Source organism: Electrona antarctica, assembly GCF_951216825.1.
Source record: "Electrona antarctica genome assembly, chromosome: 18".
Classification (NCBI taxonomy): domain Eukaryota; kingdom Metazoa; phylum Chordata; class Actinopteri; order Myctophiformes; family Myctophidae; genus Electrona; species Electrona antarctica.
In genome coordinates, this window is record NC_136799.1 from 35,344,336 (window position 1) to 35,363,905 (window position 19,570).

General features: G+C 40.7%; 2 protein-coding genes across 4 annotated transcripts in view; one reads left to right on the top strand and one right to left on the bottom strand.

The window, feature by feature from the left end:
* Positions 1–39: 39 nt before the first annotated feature.
* LOC306942714 (putative E3 ubiquitin-protein ligase UBR7) lies at positions 40–8,333 on the bottom strand. 2 transcript variants are annotated; one of them, XR_013792324.1, is made up of 12 exons: positions 7,970–8,333; positions 7,635–7,768; positions 6,685–6,745; positions 6,494–6,589; positions 5,121–5,174; positions 4,873–4,978; positions 4,623–4,774; positions 3,927–4,109; positions 3,234–3,390; positions 2,997–3,058; positions 1,602–2,110; positions 40–1,374 (listed from the first exon to the last, which is right to left on the bottom strand). XR_013792324.1 is itself a non-coding variant. In XM_079528734.1 (11 exons), exons 1-11 carry the CDS (start codon positions 8,096–8,098, stop codon positions 2,027–2,029), a joined length of 1,218 nt encoding a protein of 405 aa, XP_079384860.1. In that variant the 5' UTR covers positions 8,099–8,333; the 3' UTR covers positions 1,529–2,026. The 2 variants fall into 2 exon arrangements, 1 of the variants encoding a protein (XP_079384860.1); XM_079528734.1 differs by lacking the exon at positions 40–1,374 and having other exon boundaries at positions 1,529–2,110.
* Positions 8,334–9,656: 1,323 nt separating this feature from the next.
* Positions 9,657–19,570, top strand: part of LOC306942493 (inositol-tetrakisphosphate 1-kinase-like) — a 52,224-nt gene continuing 42,310 nt past the window's right edge. The window contains exons 1-3 of one of the 2 annotated variants that reach the window (XM_079528417.1): positions 9,657–9,962; positions 10,588–10,780; positions 16,726–16,750. In XM_079528417.1, coding sequence (XP_079384543.1) covers positions 10,686–10,780; positions 16,726–16,750 — 120 coding nt within the window. In that variant the 5' untranslated portion in view covers positions 9,657–9,962; positions 10,588–10,685. The remainder of the gene's footprint in view (positions 9,963–10,587; positions 10,781–16,725; positions 16,751–19,570) is intronic. The other variant, XM_079528416.1, reaches the window with a different exon arrangement.

Here is a 19,570-nt window from a genome sequence, read left to right on the forward strand (position 1 = left end):
GGGCAACTTGTTCAAAATTGTAGGTGTTTAGATGTCCTTTTATCCCCCCCCCCCCCCCCCCCCATCGAAGTTTCTTTGCTTTTGAAGTAACAGGAATGTGTGTAGAGGATCTGAAGATAATTTGCTCCCTGCTTTGCAGTTATGAAGTTGCCGGGCAGAAAAATCATTTTTCCATCTTAAGCTTGCTTCATGGGGAAAAAATGCAAAACTCCCGATTCCTCCCCATGTTCATGTTGAGTAGTTGTTTTATTTTCCAGGACAGTGTTCCATTGAATAAAAAAAGTCCTCGTTCTGCTCTTTGCTGTAGAAGTCAGTGCCTTCCCCCGCCTGCGGCTGGGCTTTTATTGGAGAAGTGACTTTGATGTCTATGCAAGCCTTTTCTACCAGCTTACCAGCCTGCATCAAATAGGTCTTTGAAAACTCATGTAGCTAGTTTTGTGTACATAGTTTTATTATTTAGCACCTTTGAAACTGAACCATCTGAAATGTGTGATTGCTTGTGTTGAATTTATAGCAGGTACGTTGTACTTGTATGGTATCATAAAAACACTTTTGTAGATTGATGTACTAAGTTGCATTTAGTTTCACTGAATCTATTTTTCTACTGTTGCCTCAAAAGGTGCATAACAGTGGTAAACTTCAGAATCCTCAAAATAAACTGGTTTGATATTATGGAATTATATTGCTTTGAATACAGTTGTTTTTGTCCTTTAGAAATGCACAATTAGTTTTATCAGATCTTTCACATCACTTGATCAAAATGAAGGGTTTGTATTTATCAAAATGCGAAACAAAATTTGGCGTGATCAAAAAGGTTACACTACACATGTATTCACAGGAACATGTTTCTGAATTGACAATAGCTTTTATGTCCACTGAATATTCTCATGTATCCCAGGACACCATACAACTGTGACAAAGTGACTGCATTTCTATCTATGGGAAAGACATCAGCAAATGGGGTCAGAAATTGAGAACAGTCCATTGCCAACTACATAGGGTTGCAGACAGTAGGCAGGAAAAAAGTAATGTCAGATGAATCATCCTTTTGCCATATTCTCCAAGTGGAGTACTCGTCATACACACTTTTGATACATGCACCCAATACAGGCCTGAATGCTTGATTCCTTCACCGAGTGGCTTGGTTTAGGTTATGCTGTGGGAAGCATTTATGGCATGGTTTGGGTTTATTTGCCCCCAGGGTCACACTAAATCAATAGAAAGTTGTTCTAACTTCTGGGTGATCACCTTTATGCTAAAATAAAACACTTGTATATCCTGATGGGAGTAGTTTCTTCCAGGATGACAAGGGACACAGGGAACGAAGCATCACTCAATGGTTTGAAAAGTATTTGGCCTTCGCAGTCACCAGATCTCAACCATAGAACATCTAAGGGAGATTTGACAGATGCGTTGTACAATCCATGCCAAGGCACACTGAAACTGCTGGTGGCCCAACACCTTACTAAGAAATGTTTTTTCCCCATTTGTCACCTGTGTAAATTGCAAACTCCCGACAAGGTTATTATAGTTCATAAAATAAAAACAGTTTTAATTACCTACATTACAAACAAGACTTTACAACAAAAGATAACTGAAACTATCATATTTGACTAAAAAACATTTCTGACCTTTGGATCTTATCCCTGATAAAATTAAGGCATTCCACATAACTACAACTAAACCATTTCACAAAATAAACTAAATCTAGAAAACCCACTTTAACCCATTAAAAAAAAAGTTTGTCAAAAGTATCATCTTTGTGTGCAACAAGCTTTCCATTATGAATGATTAGGGCCTCAATTAAAAATACTGGACACAAAAAAATGTTGAGTAAGCAGCTGGGTCTCAAATTCACAACACTAGGAATCTTGGAACTTTAGAACAATGTTGCTAGCAGCAAATTTCACATCAGCAATTCATTCAGCAGATAAGGTGACCGGTTTTACATTCAGTCTTTGTCTTTAGGGATCATGAAACAAGCAGGATGACAGCAGTCAGTAGTGGAAGAATCCGTGACACCTTTTTACTGGTAGCCTGCATTTGTTAGACGTCTTTTCCTCGACCGCAGCTCTTCAAAGAACTGCTGTACGGCTTGAACCGTTAGCTCCTGACAAAGAGAGAAAACAGGTTGAATATCACAGTGAAAAGAGCTCAATAAGAAACCTAATAGTCTAATATTCCATGTCCATATTCAGGCATAGTCTTCACAACACCAGTCGGACATCTTTTCTGAAGCGTCTGTGCCCTGTGTATGCAAATAGCATGTGTCATTCCCACGCATATGATCGGAATGTGTGCTGTGTAACTGTGCGAATCCACGGAGATGATTGGTGGGGCAACTTCACATGTCTGAGAAGTTCCTCTTCTGACGTATTCTGCTGCTTCATGTTGAAAAACAGGTGGGGTGAGACTGCGTCACATTTATCAACAGCGGACAAATCCTATGCTCTAATTCAGGAGTTCTCAACCCGTGGGTCGCCAAATTATATTAAAAAGAGTTTACATAGTACATGCATAAACTTTCCTTAATGATCTGATTTCAGTATTCAATTATGATCAATTTTCTCAATTATTATGGATATTTTTGCAGTCAGTTTGTATTGGGGTGGAGAAGGGGGGAAGGGTGGGGGTCGCGAGACATGGCCAAAGCATTTCCGGGGGTCCCCAGCCAAAAACGTTGAGAACCCCTGGGGTACACCCATTTGATAAATCTCACGTGGGCATATGCGGATTCCTTGGCTAAACTTTAAGATGGTTTCTACATTGCATTGATAAATGAGGGCCATACTGTGTACACACACACACACACACACACACACACACACACACACACACACACACACACACACACACACACACACACACACACACACACACACACACACACACACACACACACACACACACACACACACACACACACACACACACACACACACACACACACACACTCTCTCTCTCTCTCTTCAGGGCTAAGAACAGTATTTTCTTACCTTTCCTTCGACAGCAAGCTGCTGTAAGAATGCTCTCATCTCGGTTTTCAGGTCATTGTAATCTAAGGGGGGAAAACTCTTTTATTCAAGTCTAGACCAATAACCTCTGCATCATTACATCCATTTAAATAAGCATCATTTAAAATATCTGCCTCAATGCCATGTCATTCCCATCGTGCACTGCCTTCAGCTTCCACTCTAATACGAATTAGATGCGACTGGTCCCCATATACTCACAGTAAATCATCTCCAGCTGTTGTACACGGTCCATTGAGTTCAGGAAGGACATCAGCGGGTCTTCGCCGAACGGCTCTGTCCTGCCTTTGTTCTCATAGGCCAGAATGGTGTCTGATTCATCAAGAAGAAACTGCACTTCTGCCTTAACATAGGCTCTCTAAGCATCAATACAGAACACAGAATGTCAACTGTGCTGACTTGTGCTGATTTTTTATTTTTTTATTTCCTCCAAACATTAAAGGAGAGTTCCGCCCAACTCATTACTGGAAAATTAGCAACAAAAAAAACCCTCCATTCTGAATCCTCAGCGTTAGATATTTTCTTCAAATAGGGCTTAAAGCTGCTATAAGCAATATTATTACAACATTTTAATGACTTTTTTTGGGGGGGTATTCAGACAGCCAGCAATGAGTAAAATGCTCCCAAAACAATTGTAGTCTCTGGCACATTTTGGGGCCACAATCTGCATTCAAAGATGTTCCTAGATGCTTTGTCATTGGTCGAAAAGAAACCTGGTCGAAATGACTAACCAATCAGGAAGTAGACAGGCAAATTGACCAATGGCAAAGCTTCTAGGGAAATCTTTGAATGCAGATTGTGAATGCCGTTTTACATAAACTGGGATTACATTGAAAGCAAAGTCACCCATAGTCTAATTTGAGAAAAGAGGCATTCAGTGCTATTCAGACCCACCTTGCAGCTGACACAGGTGCAGAGTTTGGAACGCCATTCGTAAGGCCAAAACACAGCTCCCTCCCTGGCTCTCTCCAAACCCAGGTCTTCTAGTTCTGGCAGTCTGCATGCTCCAGACTTCACAGAAGCGCCTGCCATTTCCTGGTGAGTCCGTTTGCAACAGGAACTCCTGTTTGCGGGCTCCTGAGGCATGAACAACAACAGTGAGGTCTGAGTCAAAGACAACAGCTGTGTTTTTGTTCTTTATATAGGCAAGAAGAGTACCAGAAGGCCAAGCATGATTACCCGGCCTTCGTTAAACAAAGTAGCGAGATCAGAGATCAGCATCATGGCCATCTTTTAACGACGAGTGACGCCGCAAGAGGATGCGCTGATGGCATCACTCTTGTTTACAGTAAGCGGTCCTGTGAAGCTGGGCCAAATGCCATCCCCAGAGTAGGGGAAGCTGAGCCCCATGGATCATTTCTCCTCATTATCCAGAGAGGAGGAAGGCACAAAAAGTAACTGGAGATGTCAGCCCTCTGGGTCTACACCTCTCACTGCTCTCCAGCACCATCTAGTGGCAGGCTGGTTACACTCCCGATAACCCAGCAAGGACATTATTCAACACATAAGCAGTTACAAAAGAAAGGTATACTATAATGTGCACAGACAATCACAATCATCTGGTCTCATCAATCATTATCGTTTGCTCACCTTTTCCTGCTTTTGACAGCCACAGCTGGTGGAGGACGCTTCAGCCCCAATCTTGCAAGAGTCACACTGTTTTACTTCCTTCTCCCCGTCTTCCACCTCGACCTCGTCCTCGTCCTCGTCCTCGCACTGGCTGACTTTGACCACTGGTGGTACTTAATGTGGAAGAGGAGGAAAAGTGAAATTTGCATTCTAAAAGGCATCTAAAAGGCTGGCTTCATCTTCGCCTGGCTGTGCCAGGAAAATAGGTCACCTGCAATGTGAGCAGCGTAGGTCCACAGGAAGGGGGCCTTGTTCATGCAGGTCTCACACACCATCTCCTGCAGTTCCTCAGAGTCCACCACCGCACAGCCCAGGTGCTGTCAAATATAACGCACACAGGGATGAAAACTACAGTGAGGGGAGTGGACGTTTTATGCTGGCGGTTGTTAAAATGAAGGCGTTCCATATGTTCAGTAAAACAGACGCCTTCCTCATTTACAATGCTGGCTCACCACTTACCCTGGTGTGAAACCAATCCTCACAGATGACACACTGAATCATCTCATCATTCACCTAGCAGGAAACACACACAAAAAAGAATCGCTGTCAGACGAAAACCTTGTATGTCCAAATGACAATGAACTTGATTACTTTTCTTAAAATTGTATAATTGGTAAAGATTGTATCTTTCTTCTAGCATTTTCTTAATGCTCATTGTTGCTCATTGTACTTGAGTACAATATACAGCAGGGGTTCGTTCCCAATCGGTTCCAGTCTGCAGGACATGTACTACCAAGAAGGCGGCCGCCAGCCGGGAAATCAGATTCCCGGCCGTGAATCTTCAGATCAGAAGATGTAACCCAGATAAATGTACATACTGTACATTCTTCAGTATTTATTCTCATTACTGCATTACTGTATTGCAATTCTGGCTAGACGCCACTCTTCATTTCATTGGCAAAGTATTTGTATACTCTGTGCAGTGACAATAAATTGAAACTAATCTAATAAAGTAATGCGTCACTTTGCAAGTTTAACTAAAGTTTTCCACCAGTCATTTCTGATAGACATAACCTTTTTTTAAATCGCCCTATCTTTGTTGATATAACGCCATTTAGGTCAATGATATAACATTGATATATATGATATGATATAGTACTTTGTCAGTTCACACTGAAATTTGTCTTGCGATATAATAATATATAAATAGCAGCCAGTCATTGACTGTCTGCCAGTCAACTTCTGTGTTTTGGTACTGTCAGCTGGTCAGTCTTTGGTAACAGAAAAGTTGGGAAACCCTCTGATTGTATTGTGCCTCTGAGACCATGGATGACGATGTGGAGAATGGAGATGCTGAAATTACTGACAGTAACCGGTATGTTTATGAATACATGGTGGCGACCGTTCTGAAGTCGTCAGATGTGACCCAGGGCGAGCATGTTTTGGGGCGAACATTCTTGTATTCATTAACTTGTGGTTGGAGATGAGGACGAGGTGCAACAGCTGACCAAATAAACTTTAATTAATTGCAAAGTTTCATGATCACATGAAATGTCAAATAATGATTATAGAGCACTTTCGATTAATTGTGCTGCACTGACGTTATGGAAAAGAAGAAGAAGTAGGTCGGGAGTGGCTTATTGTCGGTATCAGCCGGTAACACGCGGGAGTCTATCCCCGTTACAATGTGCTAGACCCCTGGGAGATGGGTTGCTGAGGTGGAGCGCCACACCTACCACCAGCTCCCAGTACTTCCCGCACGACTTGTTGCACCAAGCTGTGTTACTCATACGCTGAGTTGGCGGTGCCCGGGATCGAACCCATGAACACCAAAGGTGAGAGCTCTACCGACTGAGCTACCCGGACACATAGAAAATAAATTAGGTAAATACCTGATCATCAGTGTCTGGGTATGGACGGTCACATGAGCAATACATTCCATGGAAGTTGTGGTTATAAATATTTTTGGCGTTTTGGCTGTCCTTGGCCTGTGAGAACAAAAATAGATAAGGAATAACAACATAATCTTGTGGCAACTGGCATTATGCAATGTTTTAGAGACAGGGCTAATCTAAAGACTCACAGGAATCAGTTGACAATGGAAATCTCCAAACTTGCCATTCCCACAATCACAGCGGAAATTTCTGTAGAAGAAATTAGCAAATTGTGACAAAGGTTAAAAGACAAAACACCACATTGTCCTTGATTTGACAGTTATCAGTGTAATGTAGTACAGTGGTTTTCAATGTGTGGTCCACTGACACCCTGGATGTCACTGGGTGTCACTTACCAGCTAAATGATTGATTGATAGTATTCTTCACCATTATTTAGGGTGACCAGATCCCAACTGTTCATTTGAGGGACAGAAGTATCTCTTGTGTGGGACAAGTGAGATGGGGGGGACCCCTGTCCCCCCATCTCACTTGCAGGAAGAGACAATGAGAGAGCTTTACAACAGAAGGCCAGCTGTTAGGGGACTAACTATTAGGACATTTGAACACTGATGCAATTACCTGTCATCAGTCACAATGTGGGACAGGGTCTCAATTTGTGGGACGCCTGAAAAGTCTTGGAAATGAGGGACTTTCCCACGCAAAGAGGGACATCTGGTCACCCTACCTACCATTATTACGTACAAATAAATAAAACTAAAAAAAAAAAAAAATCTTGCATGTTCTCTATAGAGAGAGAATATACAATAATGTTTTTTTTATTTTTATCTGACTTTTACTGTTATCTATACACTGTAGATGAATAGTAAAGGAATTCTTGCATGTTGCATGTTCTCTATAGAGAGAGAATATACAATAATGTTTTTTTTATTTTTATCTGACTTTTACTGTTATCTATACACTGTAGATGAATAGTAAAGGAATTCTGGACAAAATTGTTGACCAGATTAGGGTCCCAGAGTCGGGCAAGAGATGCAAATCTTGTTATACGTATCTGTGCCTAATGTGCATAAAAGTTGGGGTCCTTAAAAAGGTTGAGAAAGAAAATAAACTACAGTACATTCCTGTAAATAGATCTACCTTTTGGTATATAATTCAACGATATCGTGTCCTTCATGGCATTTATTGGTGCAGGCAAGACAAAGCCCTGCAGGTTCTGCATCACGGGGCGTGCAAGTGCTGCAGGCAAACACAGCTTGTCTCTTCACATAGCCCTGCATTTATTATAACACCACAACAACACAAACAAGTTAAATAAAACAAACCAATCCATTTACGCTGTCTTTACAAGAGGACATTGACATTACGGTATGTCTATATTAGACCTGGTTCAAAGGTATTGTGTAAGACGAAAATAAATCTGAAGCAAATATATGTGCATGTCTAGTCTGCATGACCGCCGTTTTCCATTTTACCTGGGGGTAAGAACACTGTTCAGGGTCACTTCCAGCCAACACACACAAAGCGTGTGCGATCTCGTCTTCATCTTGGTCCAGAGGAGCATCGTCGAGCAATATGGCAGAGTCATCTTTATTAACCGCCATTCTAGTTCTGGTTTTGTGAGTAGACACACCACCACAGAAATAAAGAACACAGCCAGCAGCACATACACACAACAACAATATTGACAAACGTCTCTTCCGGCAAGTTCCGGGCGGGATTCGCGGGAATACTAGCCACGTGGAGGAAGTGGCGATACTCTGGTGGGTGGGTGCATAGACTGGGTGTGTGCATAGAGTTATGGGTGGTGGGTCCTACAGACAGACAGGCAGTCGGGGGTCGGAGTCCTTAATCCTTATTATTCTGTTGTGTTCAGCCGGCACGGCATGTCATCAATCATCATCTGATTGCAACAATCCGAATCGTTTTAAACATTAAATTAGGGTTAGGTACATCATTCACATGCACTGAAGAGTTTGGTTTGCACGTGGAAACTATACTATTTGCTACTCCCATATTTTTCCAAAGATGCCAAATAAACTAACCAGCTCGGTCCCAGGCTTACTCATCTGCAGGCTGCAGCTACAGTCAGCTACAGTTGCAAAGTAGCCTACCACTAGTGGATAATGCATAGAGGCATTTTACCAAGAGCTCAGTCGATCTAAAGACATCATGTTGCTTTGTTTTGGTAATCGGGCCTACTCTATACATTTCCAGTTATTTTATTCTCCAGAAGATGGCGTCCTTGTACCAAACGTATTATTCACAAAATAGCAAACATTAGCCAAAAATAGGCTATAGCCAGACATAAAAGCTCACAACAATGGGTCACAACTTTTAGTCACAAGTTCACAACACTCACAACGCAAAGCGTCATTGAGCTTGTAGATCGGCTATTTTAGTGAAGAAATTTCGTGTAAGATTAAAAAAAATGCGTATTAACAGTACAGAATCAACTCGATCAGGTCCAGTTTACCAAGTCATTTTACAAGAGTGGGCTATTAGAATAGTGATAGTCTTTGTACGTCTCTAAATGTGAATTGAACATGGTGCATGATGGTGTACTCTATTGTAAACAAGTGTAATTCTCTAGTCTGTTAATAAATACTTCAATCAATCAAACAAACAAACATTTGTAGTTAGTCTGTTTTAGTCATCCTATTTGGATTTCACAGTGTAGATTCCAGAGATTTCAAATAAAATAAAAATAGAAAATATCAAATGGTGTACAAAATTGGATCTTTGAGATGTACGACTGAGAAGGCAGCAGTGAGAGAATAAAAACATTATTTTATTTTAGGGAGCCAGTTTAATTTGTTTTTGTTTGTGGACCCTCTTGTAAACAAGTGTAAGGCTTAATTGGGTCGTCCACTCACAGTTAACAGCCTTTGTATTGAGTTTGTGCTTGAAATGTACTGTAATTCTGCAAACTGTTAATAAATATTTAAATCAATCAATCAATAGTTAGTAGGCTAACACTTTCCCCATAGCCATACTGTACATGTTTTTCCCTTTTTTACTTTCTTTATAATATGATGATTTCACAGTATGAAATAAAAATGTCAATCAATCAATCAATCAATCAATCAATCAATCAATCAATCAATACTAATAGTATCATTCACTGACCTTTAATCTGTCTCGGATCTAAATCGTGATTATAGCGCCCCGTATGTCGGGGATGGGAATGGGCTGCAGTCAGTGTGACAGTCAGTCAGTCAGAGAGAGAGAGAGCGGTGTGATATCAGGGTGTGTGCAGGCAGAGAGAGGCAGCAGCAGCACTGTGAGTGAGCATTCAGTTCGTTCAGTTTCGAGGTTGAGAGAGGACGTCAGAATCATCTCTGTCATCTGTCCTGTGCCTGGAAACTTCAGTGACAACACCGACTGAACGGAGAATGGGAAACCACCCGAGCTAGCAACACATTTCACAAGGAACTGGTGCTATTAAAAACAACCAAGAACTACCAGGTTAGCTTCTTCTTGAGCCACACAGCTCTTAGATCTCTTCATTGCCACTTGTATTTTTTAAATGCATACAGTTGTGTTCGCGTGTTAGTTGACTAGACTTGAAGCGTTAATAGCCAGATAATCTGTTCGTTATTCAGAAATGTCATATCTGTGTTCACCCATCTTTGGGGAGCATTGTTAGCAAGGTAGCTTACTCCTTTGCAATGCATACCATTGGTTAGCTGTGCAGTTTGCTAACTTAGCTAGCCAGCTAATGTTAGCAATGTACGCTTAGGTAAAAGGGGGCATAGGTAATAAATACTGTCTACCACTAATTTATATTTGTAGGCAGTTGGCGACAGGCTGCTGGTAAAGGGAATACTATTGACAGTGTGCTGTTTTGCAAGTATGGCTATGGCTAGTACAATTCAGACCCGCAGAGCTTTAGGATCCTGAGTTACAGTGAAAATGTAAAATAATTATAAATATATTGACCCAAGGGACCGTTTTTACACCATGGGGGCATTTATGGTCACATTACTTCTATACTCTCAGAGTTAAACTAACTGTTTTTGCTGTAGGATGAGCTCTCACATTACAAGTCGTGAACTTGTGTTTTTTCCCTCCCTGCTCTGTGCTCTGGTAGGCTGCTCTGTGTGAGGCCACGGTTTCCTGTTTTCAACTGTCCAGGTTCACTGCTAAGTCACATCATCTCTAGATTGAGGAGAAGCAGCCAAAGTGGAGATGCAGACCTTCCTGAAAGGACGGAGAGTCGGATATTGGCTCAGCGAGAAGAAGATGAAGAAGCTGAATTTTCAGGCCTTTGCTGATTTGTGCAGGTAGTGTACATATAAAAAAATATATAAATATGATTCATTCCATGCATAGTATGTGTCAGGTTCTCTCAAGTGTAGCGAACAGGGACACATGCTTCAAATAAGTAATGATTATAATGAATCCCGATGTTGTAAGAATTAGGGGTGCACGATTATGAAATTATGACCGATATCCGATTATTTGCAGGGTCATATCTGCCGATACCGATTCTGACCGATTCCGATATTGTACGGATTATAATTATGCTGCCCAGAAATACACAAAACAAAAGCGACAGAGCCATTGACAGTCACATTATTATTGCGTCATCAATATCAGTGAAAATAATTATTATGATTATTTTGATTTCGATCTTCTGCATATCGATTTTCGATATGCTACCGATTTTATATCGTGCATCAATAGTAAGAATTGTTTTCACATGATAAAGTAATGCTTTGTCATACAGGATATGGGTTCTTCAAAAGCCTAAAGATTAACATTTCACAATGTGTCTACTGTCGGCCTAGTTACTGTTGGTAATGATGATTTATTATGCCATTTGAATACCATCTTCCCCTCCCTACATCAGAGAAGGGTCTTTCCCATTTACAACTTTCTCATTAGAGAATGCTCCCCTGCTGTCTACTCTGTTCTCTCTCATGTATCTTTGACATTTGAGCTTTCCATTAAAGCAGTGTTGGTGAGGCTGCTGCCTGTGCTGCTCTATACCATTTCCTTGTCTGTGTAAAAAGGCATTATTTTGTATGTCCATGTTTACACATCAAGGGACAAAGGCCCTGTATTCAAAATTCAAATTAATAATCCTTGGTTAGTTGTTCAAGAATGTATTACACATTAGTTATCTACTTTAAGTTAATCAGTCTCTCCTGGTTTATACATGGTGCCAAAGATAAGGACACAGGACCAGTGTCCTTGTCATGGTAGCATTGTAATATAATCAATCAATGGGCTATGTCCTGTTACAGACAATTTCAAATATTAGTGACAGTTTTGAGTAGCACAATGTTTAAAGGGCATATGCCTGAAATTGTATGCCAAAGGATCCCCGCAACGACTGTTCTCCGCTGTACCATGAATGACACTAATTATTGCATAGTATATATATATATATATCCAAGCCCCTAAATCACTTTTTGTACAGTTGCAGTTTTGACTAATTGATTGAATACTTTATTAACAGTTTGCACTTTGCATGGACAGGCCTTTCGTCTTGCTTCCATTGGTGTCCTGTCCTCGTGTACTCAATAACTGCCCATAGACAAACCTGTGTTCAGTTCAGTGACCTCTAGAGCTTCTTGAAGACCTCGGGAGGCCAGCCTTGGCTCTTAATGTTTATAGATTTGGAAGAGTTTTATTTTTGGAAATATGTCCAAAAGCATACAGTTGCAACAAACTAATCAAATGTGTGTTTCGGTGTTAACATTCTTCTTATACATGATTTCTCCACGGCACAGACGGGGAGATACAGTGAGTGTAGTCAGATTGTTAGCCTGCCTTGTTGTGGGCTACAGTATCTGTCTCAAGTGGAGTGAAGTGTTATGTAAGGTGTGTTGTAAAGTGGGCCATGAATTTCCTTGGCAGACTGACTGTGAGAGAAGTGAACTATACGTGACATGACCAGTTGACAAAAGGCAGTGTATCAAAGATTGAGAAGAGACTCCACCAAAGCAAGAGAACACAACCTTCTTATCCAATATCTCCCCTATTGTGTCAATGTGAAACGGATCATCTTATAATGCAGTCACTGTTAAGCACAATAATAAAACTAATACAAATTAAATAAACATTTATGAGTTTAACTTTCAATTACCTTGTGGGTTGGGTGTTTGTCAGCAAGTGTTAAGACTTAGCTGTTATGGCCTTAATAACAGATTTCCATGCAACAAAGTATAGGTAATTAGGGTTTAGTGAAGGACAGTCGCCTTTCCAGTAGAGTTGTTTACTCACACAACCTGATTGAGCCAGCAGCACAGATTATCACATTGTAATCCACAGTCCACATAACATTTTTAATCTCACACCACCATCCAAATCAGTCCCGTTTCTGGAAACCGAATGGAATATACCAGAGAGGATTGAAGTGGACTAGTGGAGTATTATGATTTGGTGTTTTCCACTGTAATAACAAATGTTATTTTACATGGAAAATGGACACACAGAGCATGCAAGTTGCAGGCTCTGAAATCTGAACCAAATTCATGATCCATCTCTTTCTCATGAAATCCATCTTTCACTTGTATTTCTCTTTTTCACTCCTACTGTAGTTCTCCTTTTCAAACATATTTCCCCATATCATATACTATGTTAACAAACAGTCCTGTTTAAGAGGAAGACAAAAATGGAACTAAACGTTAACATCATCTTACTATATATGGCTCCCATATATAGACATGCTTTGCTTTAGAAGGCCTGTTGTCTGTCTCTCTAGGAGACACAAGGCCCTGTATAGAGAGCCGAGGTATCTCTCTGCTACACTTCGGTTGAGACATTGGTATTATACTGTAAACTTGGACCTCTCCACGGCTGCTATTGTGGATTAGTGTCAGCTCCTTTGTTAAACCTCAGGCGAGAAAAACAATTGGACTTTTTACAGTCTAGTCTCTAGTGACATTAACAAGGATGGCTTCATTAGTACTCTTGAACCAATTGAGCTTATGTTCATATACAGACAAAGCATACTCTGTTTGCCCACTATCCCTATTCACTGGCTACTAAATAAAGCAAAAAATCATCATGTTGATATTAGACACATAAACCTCTCACTCTCAGCATATGGTGAATCTGACATTCTGAGTTCTTCTGTGTGGTATGATCTGCCTGTTCCTGTACAACTGGACACATGGAGATCTCTGCTAGTCTGAGGAAGTGTGCAGCAGAGTCTCGGGCACACCAGGTTTTATGTTTGTCCATTCATAAGCACACTCGGAGGCTTCCTGGATATTAGGATATATCTTGCATTTGTTTACTTTTGCATACTGCTACTGTCCTTTGAGTGTTGAGAGCCTACTCACACACTACTGTATGTCTAAGACGATTTGGTTGTGGACAAAGTGTCCACAAGCGTTAGGTTAAGTTGAGTTATTAGTAGTAGTAGTAATAGTAATATTTAATTTAGATTAGTATAGTAGTAATAATATTTAATTTAGATTAGTAGAGAGCCCGGAAAATAAGGACTACTAGACATGCATCACAGGTCTCCAGCCAGAATCAAACTGGGGACTTTGTGATAATGTGGTCGCTCTGGTTATCTACCGTGACAATTGTGTTTTTATTTTTTATTATCTGAATCTTATTGGGGAATGTACTGCCTTCAGCATCACTGGGTGTTGCTTTGGAAATGCTGTCACTTTCTCCCATCAGGGCAAAACTGCAAAGGTCTCTTCTCTCTCAGTCAGAAGCTACAATACTTACTGAATCACTGAGGCAGACACACTATAGAACTACAGCATTATTATATGTGACTAAATTTGACTGAGGGACTGCCATTGGATTTTTTTGAATTTTCGTTTTTTCATGTCATATGAAAGCAGGGAATCATAGCTTCAAATTGACATTGGTTGTTCAGTTTGGCCCACCAGTTTTGGAGATATGGCTCATAGAGTTATGTCTAGCAGAAAACAGCGAGTTGAGAAAACAGGCTTGAAAGGTTCACTTCTGTGGTCTCTAACATTACACCTAGCTACACTTATTTCAGACATGCTCTAGTATGTGAAGAGTCTGGCCTGTGCTATAAACTCATTTTGGAAAAAAATTAATTAAAAAAAGTTTTTCTCCTCTGGTGAAAAGCTGTAATTTGCGCGATGGCAGTCTCTCAGTCAAATCTGGTCACATATTTTCTCCCAGTGGTCACCAAGTTTAAGTAGCTTCATATACAACTACTTTAAGGATGATCACGACAAGTTGTGTACCTTTTTTAAATGACTGTTTATGAGATACATAAGAGTCAAGTTAAATTAACACTTCAGATTTGATTGTATACTGCTACTGCACAATGAATGCTCTCAAAATACTCTGTGCTATGTGAAATATCTATACAGTACCATAATGGCAGTTCCCATACTTACCAGTGCTTAAGTTCATACCATGATATACTGTATGTCATTACTAACTGTCACTGTTTTTTTTATTTCAAGTCCCACATTGTAATTTGCAGTATCTTGTCTCGTTTAGCCTGAGACGAGATGTACTTTATTATCTCCGAAGGGAAATTGAGGCATTACAATAGCATAATGTGATAAAAAAGTATACCAGCAGACAAATATGGACATAATCACACAAGACCAAGGCTGACACAGATCTCCGTGTTCTTGTGTGAGGAGCCCAAACAAAAAGTCTGCCCCTGGGCTGCTTGTCTGTTGAGTCTTCTCTCCATCACTTTGATAGTGTTGACCTGTACTACAATATGGCACAGCAGACAATCCCATATATCAGAGAGGGGATGAAACCAAAGGCCCCATTCACAGCACATGAAACGGGCCAGCTGCAGTATTAAATATCCACATTGTTGTGAAGCACTGAATGGCTGCTTTGCTGTTACCATGGGACTGTGACCTCATAACAACTGGGACGGGCTGTGTGATGGTGTTTTTGTGGTTTTCTTTTTTTTTGTTGTCGTCCCTGTTGTGAATCCCCCACCGATAAGAGATGTGCTGCCTTTGCCTTGCAGCAGGTTTTTCTTCTTCTGTGTTTTGGTATAGTGCTGATTGTTTTGGTTGTTCTGTTTGTGTGGCAGAGGCCATATAGTGGGTCGATGTTACAGATAACATTTGACGGCCCTTGCCCAGCAAGAATTGCTCTCGTAACCACTTTAACCCTGGCAGTATATACTGTAGGTCTTGAGTGGTTAAAGTTTGTGTTCTAACACGTTTCACTCGGGTCTCTCTTAATGGCTCCCTGACAGCCAGCAGGTTTAAACATGTCCAATTTCTCTCTCCCTCTTTCTTGACAGGCCTCACAAAAAAGAAAAACTATGCAGAAGCGCTGCACTTGAACTAAATATTTTTTACATAATGGCCCCTATCCCCTGATAGTACAGTACACCGATATGCTTATGTGCACTGCAAAAGTTGCCGTCAAGGCATTCGTTTGTACAATCGAAAGCTGCGAGTGGACATTTATTTGTACAGAAAGGAGCAGCAGAAGATCAGAGATATTGCAGACATCTATTTTATACTCTGTTGCACAATGGTGTCCCTTGCCGAGAAGAACAAATCTTGAAGCTAATTGCAACTGCTTGAAGGTCAGTTCTTGTTGGCAAGTACCATTGGCGTATAAAAATGAGGCATAACATCTCCGGTTGTGGTCTGTGTAGTGATGCATTTCATTGGTAGCTTGGAGACTGTTACTCAAACACCTGAGGACTTAACACTTGAACCCCAGCATCCATATTCTGGGGGGAACATTGACCAAACATAACGGAGCTTGTAGATCGTCTATTTTTGGCAAAGAGATTTGGTGTAGAGTGAAAAAAAGGAGCGTACCAAGTACCGTTGCAAGCAACCCGTTTTACAAGTATAGAAGGTTTAAATGGTTAACTGTAGTTAGTAGGAATCATTATCTGCTGGTTGCCAAGCAACCGATTTTTATTCAAAGCTTAGAATTTCGACGCCGTCTCTGGGAGCTAAAGCCAGTGGCTGACACTGGACATGAATCTTGGATTTCAACTGTAATGGTCATATGTTAATGTTACTCTGATCTCCCATCTCTCAAATAATAGTTTTATTTTTGGATCACCTGCTAACATATGTACTATGTACAGTTTTCCATGTGATTTCATGTGAAAATGTGCCATTTTGCCAAGAGAAACGTACATGCATTTTTGACATAATTAGGTATTCTTTAGCAGAAAAGGGTTGTCCTACTCTCAATATCATTGACGTCATGTTTTTTTGTTTGGATACAATGAGTTTATTAAAACAATTTATTTTGTTTTTGTCTTTTTCAGGAAAAGAGGAATTGAAGTTGTTCAGGTGAGTTGACAATTCAATTCAATGGGCTTTATTGGCATGAGAAAACATACATTTACATTGGCAATGCAAAAAGTGGAACAATACAATCAAAACTAAATGTACAATTGAAAGTCAGAATCTCCAACAAATCAAGTTCTATGTACCAAGATCACTCGATGCAGAAATACGGGTGGTTGTGTTCCATTTGATATCCTCCTATCACAGCAGATCACAATCCGATAATATATTATGTTAATGTGCTATTCTTGTGGTTTAACCCAAACCCTTGCTACGTGTAGCTTAGCTTATGTATTGTAAACCCAGTAGCCATTGATTGTGTTTGTAAATATACAAGATTACAGCAATGGTTACATAATGCATGCATAGAGGCATTCATAGCATGTGAGGTGTGAATGGCACCTTGTGGAATCCTGTAGAAGCAGTTTATCTACATCTAACATATCATAGAGCAGATAGACATGACGCGTAACACGTTGTGAGCTTGTAGATTTTATTCTTTAAATACTTTTGAAAAATGTCTGAAGTTGTTAAATGATAAGTTGTGCTTTTTTGGTTAATCTTTTTTTTAAATATATTTTTTAAATGTAGGGAACGGAAAAAAGGAGATTTTATTTACTCGCGGCCACTACAAATTGGTCCCGACCCACTGTTTGGGAAACCGTGTCATAGACCTTTTAGTATGTATGAAGTCCATTTGTGTTCGTATCACCAGTAAAAGCTTGAGGCTGGGCAACATGTGGGCTTAATTCACTGGGCTGATTTAAAATGAAGAACCAGAAGGAAAACGAGTGTAACAAGTACTGGTTTCTCCACTGTTGAGCACACACACACACACGCCTTCCTCCAACTCATTCATTTCATTTATTGTCTTCGCCAGGCCGAAGGTGTGGCTGAGATGTTTTCACTCCTGTCCCTCTGTGAGCAGCAGCAATTTGTCACATCTGCCTGTTATAGCGCCCATTTCCCACGCCATTTACACTTTTCTACTTCTCCTACCGAGTTTTGTTCTCTGTAGTCATGTGATCAAGATGTATCTGTAATTCTAAATTTCTTTTTAATTCTATTCTAATTGATTACAATTGGCCTGTTTTGCATGACATGCTACAAGCACTCCCAGTAGGCAAAGAAAGTATCTCCACCCAATTGCTTTTCAAATCTCAGCCTGTTATAGCTCCACCATGAGACAACACATGTGTGGATTCCTTGGATCAGGACGCAACTTATAGGCTCCATTTGTGCACATTACATTTTCTGCCATACTGTGTTTTCTTCAAAACGCACCGTTTGCTACTACTTTTGTACAAAACTCACATAAATCGGTACACATTATCTCTTGGGTCATGTGATCAAGATCTAGGAGTCAGTTTTTTCAGATCCCATTACAACTGGCTAAGACTGCCTTCCAAAGTTTGCGGGCCATGGGTAAGCAACCTGGCTTGGCGAACACCTGTGCCCTTCCTATTCTGGGACAAAAATAGCACATCTACAAGCTCACAACACATTGCATTGTGTGAGCTTGTAGATTATTGTAGGTTATTTTCGATTTGGTGTAGATAGAAAACATCACACTCGTGTGAAGTGAGGGCCACTCTTATCATCATACATCAGTCTTAACTTGGCCAATGAATTACGACAGAGTTACGACATATCCGTTCACTTCATGGGGCCAGTCTAATGGCATAGATGGGGAGCCGAAGTGTGACAAAGCCTTGGACCGGACGTTGACAGAATCCACTGGAATCTATGAGAGTTGAGTAGACGAGGCATGAACAGACATCATTTTTATAACGACCATGACCTTTGTAAAAAATAATTGATGCAGACAAATGGACAAGACATGTCATAGGTTATTTACGGATACCTTGTTAACACTTGCGAGCCCAGGGTCCGTTGGAGCCAGTAAATCACACCGATTTACTACAAAAAGCCCAGCTATTTGCAGCTTCAGAGCCCATTCAAGGTGACACAGGACTCTATCTTAATTGTGCAGATAGCATAGCATCTAACCAAAACACCCGCGGGAGGATCGCTGACCACCCGAGGCATGATTACTTCTAACGCTACTAGCGTCGGGACCGCGATGGGCCGTCAAAAACACAATCCTTGGTTAGAATTGGAATCATTGATTTAGATTTAGAGTTATTAGCGTCAGAAGATTTTGCCTCCCGTCCATTAAACGGGGAAACACTTTTGATGAGCGCCCCTCAAAAATAGGACCATGAGTGAGTTCAGGAAATATGCTCTGCGAATCTGTTCAGTTTTCACAGTGGCTGGCAGTGACATCATATTGCGTTCAAGTTCTGGATACCACACTGGCCATGGGTAAGGATCTACTGGTCCGGCTCCCAGGAGAAGGCTTCGGCGCTGAGAAACAAAGCCCTGCTTACTTTGGGACTGTTCCCTGAGCTCTGTTCTAAAGATATCTTTAGAACAGAGCTCAAGATGAAAGAATTAGAGGAGACATTTAAAAAGTCTCTGGTTTCTTCTTTCCATCCCGAGAGGCATTTTAATTGTGAAGCAGCTCGTAAAGCATGGATAAGACTAACAGTAATTTTAAAAGACGTCCTATGGTATATACAGTGCATGTTAGCCTGTGGATATAATGTATGATGTACAAACACGGTCACACCCACGAGTTAAGGATGACTACCCCACAAACAAACAGGAGAAGGGCACACACCAGTATTGATGAGGTGCTGCTGCTGACCTTGGTAAATAAGTCAAAGTTAAGAAAAGGCCGCACACTCGTAGCCACAATGCAGGATTTATTTAAACTAAGGAAAGGTGTTCAGGGAGTGAAGACCTGAAGAAGACCTTTCC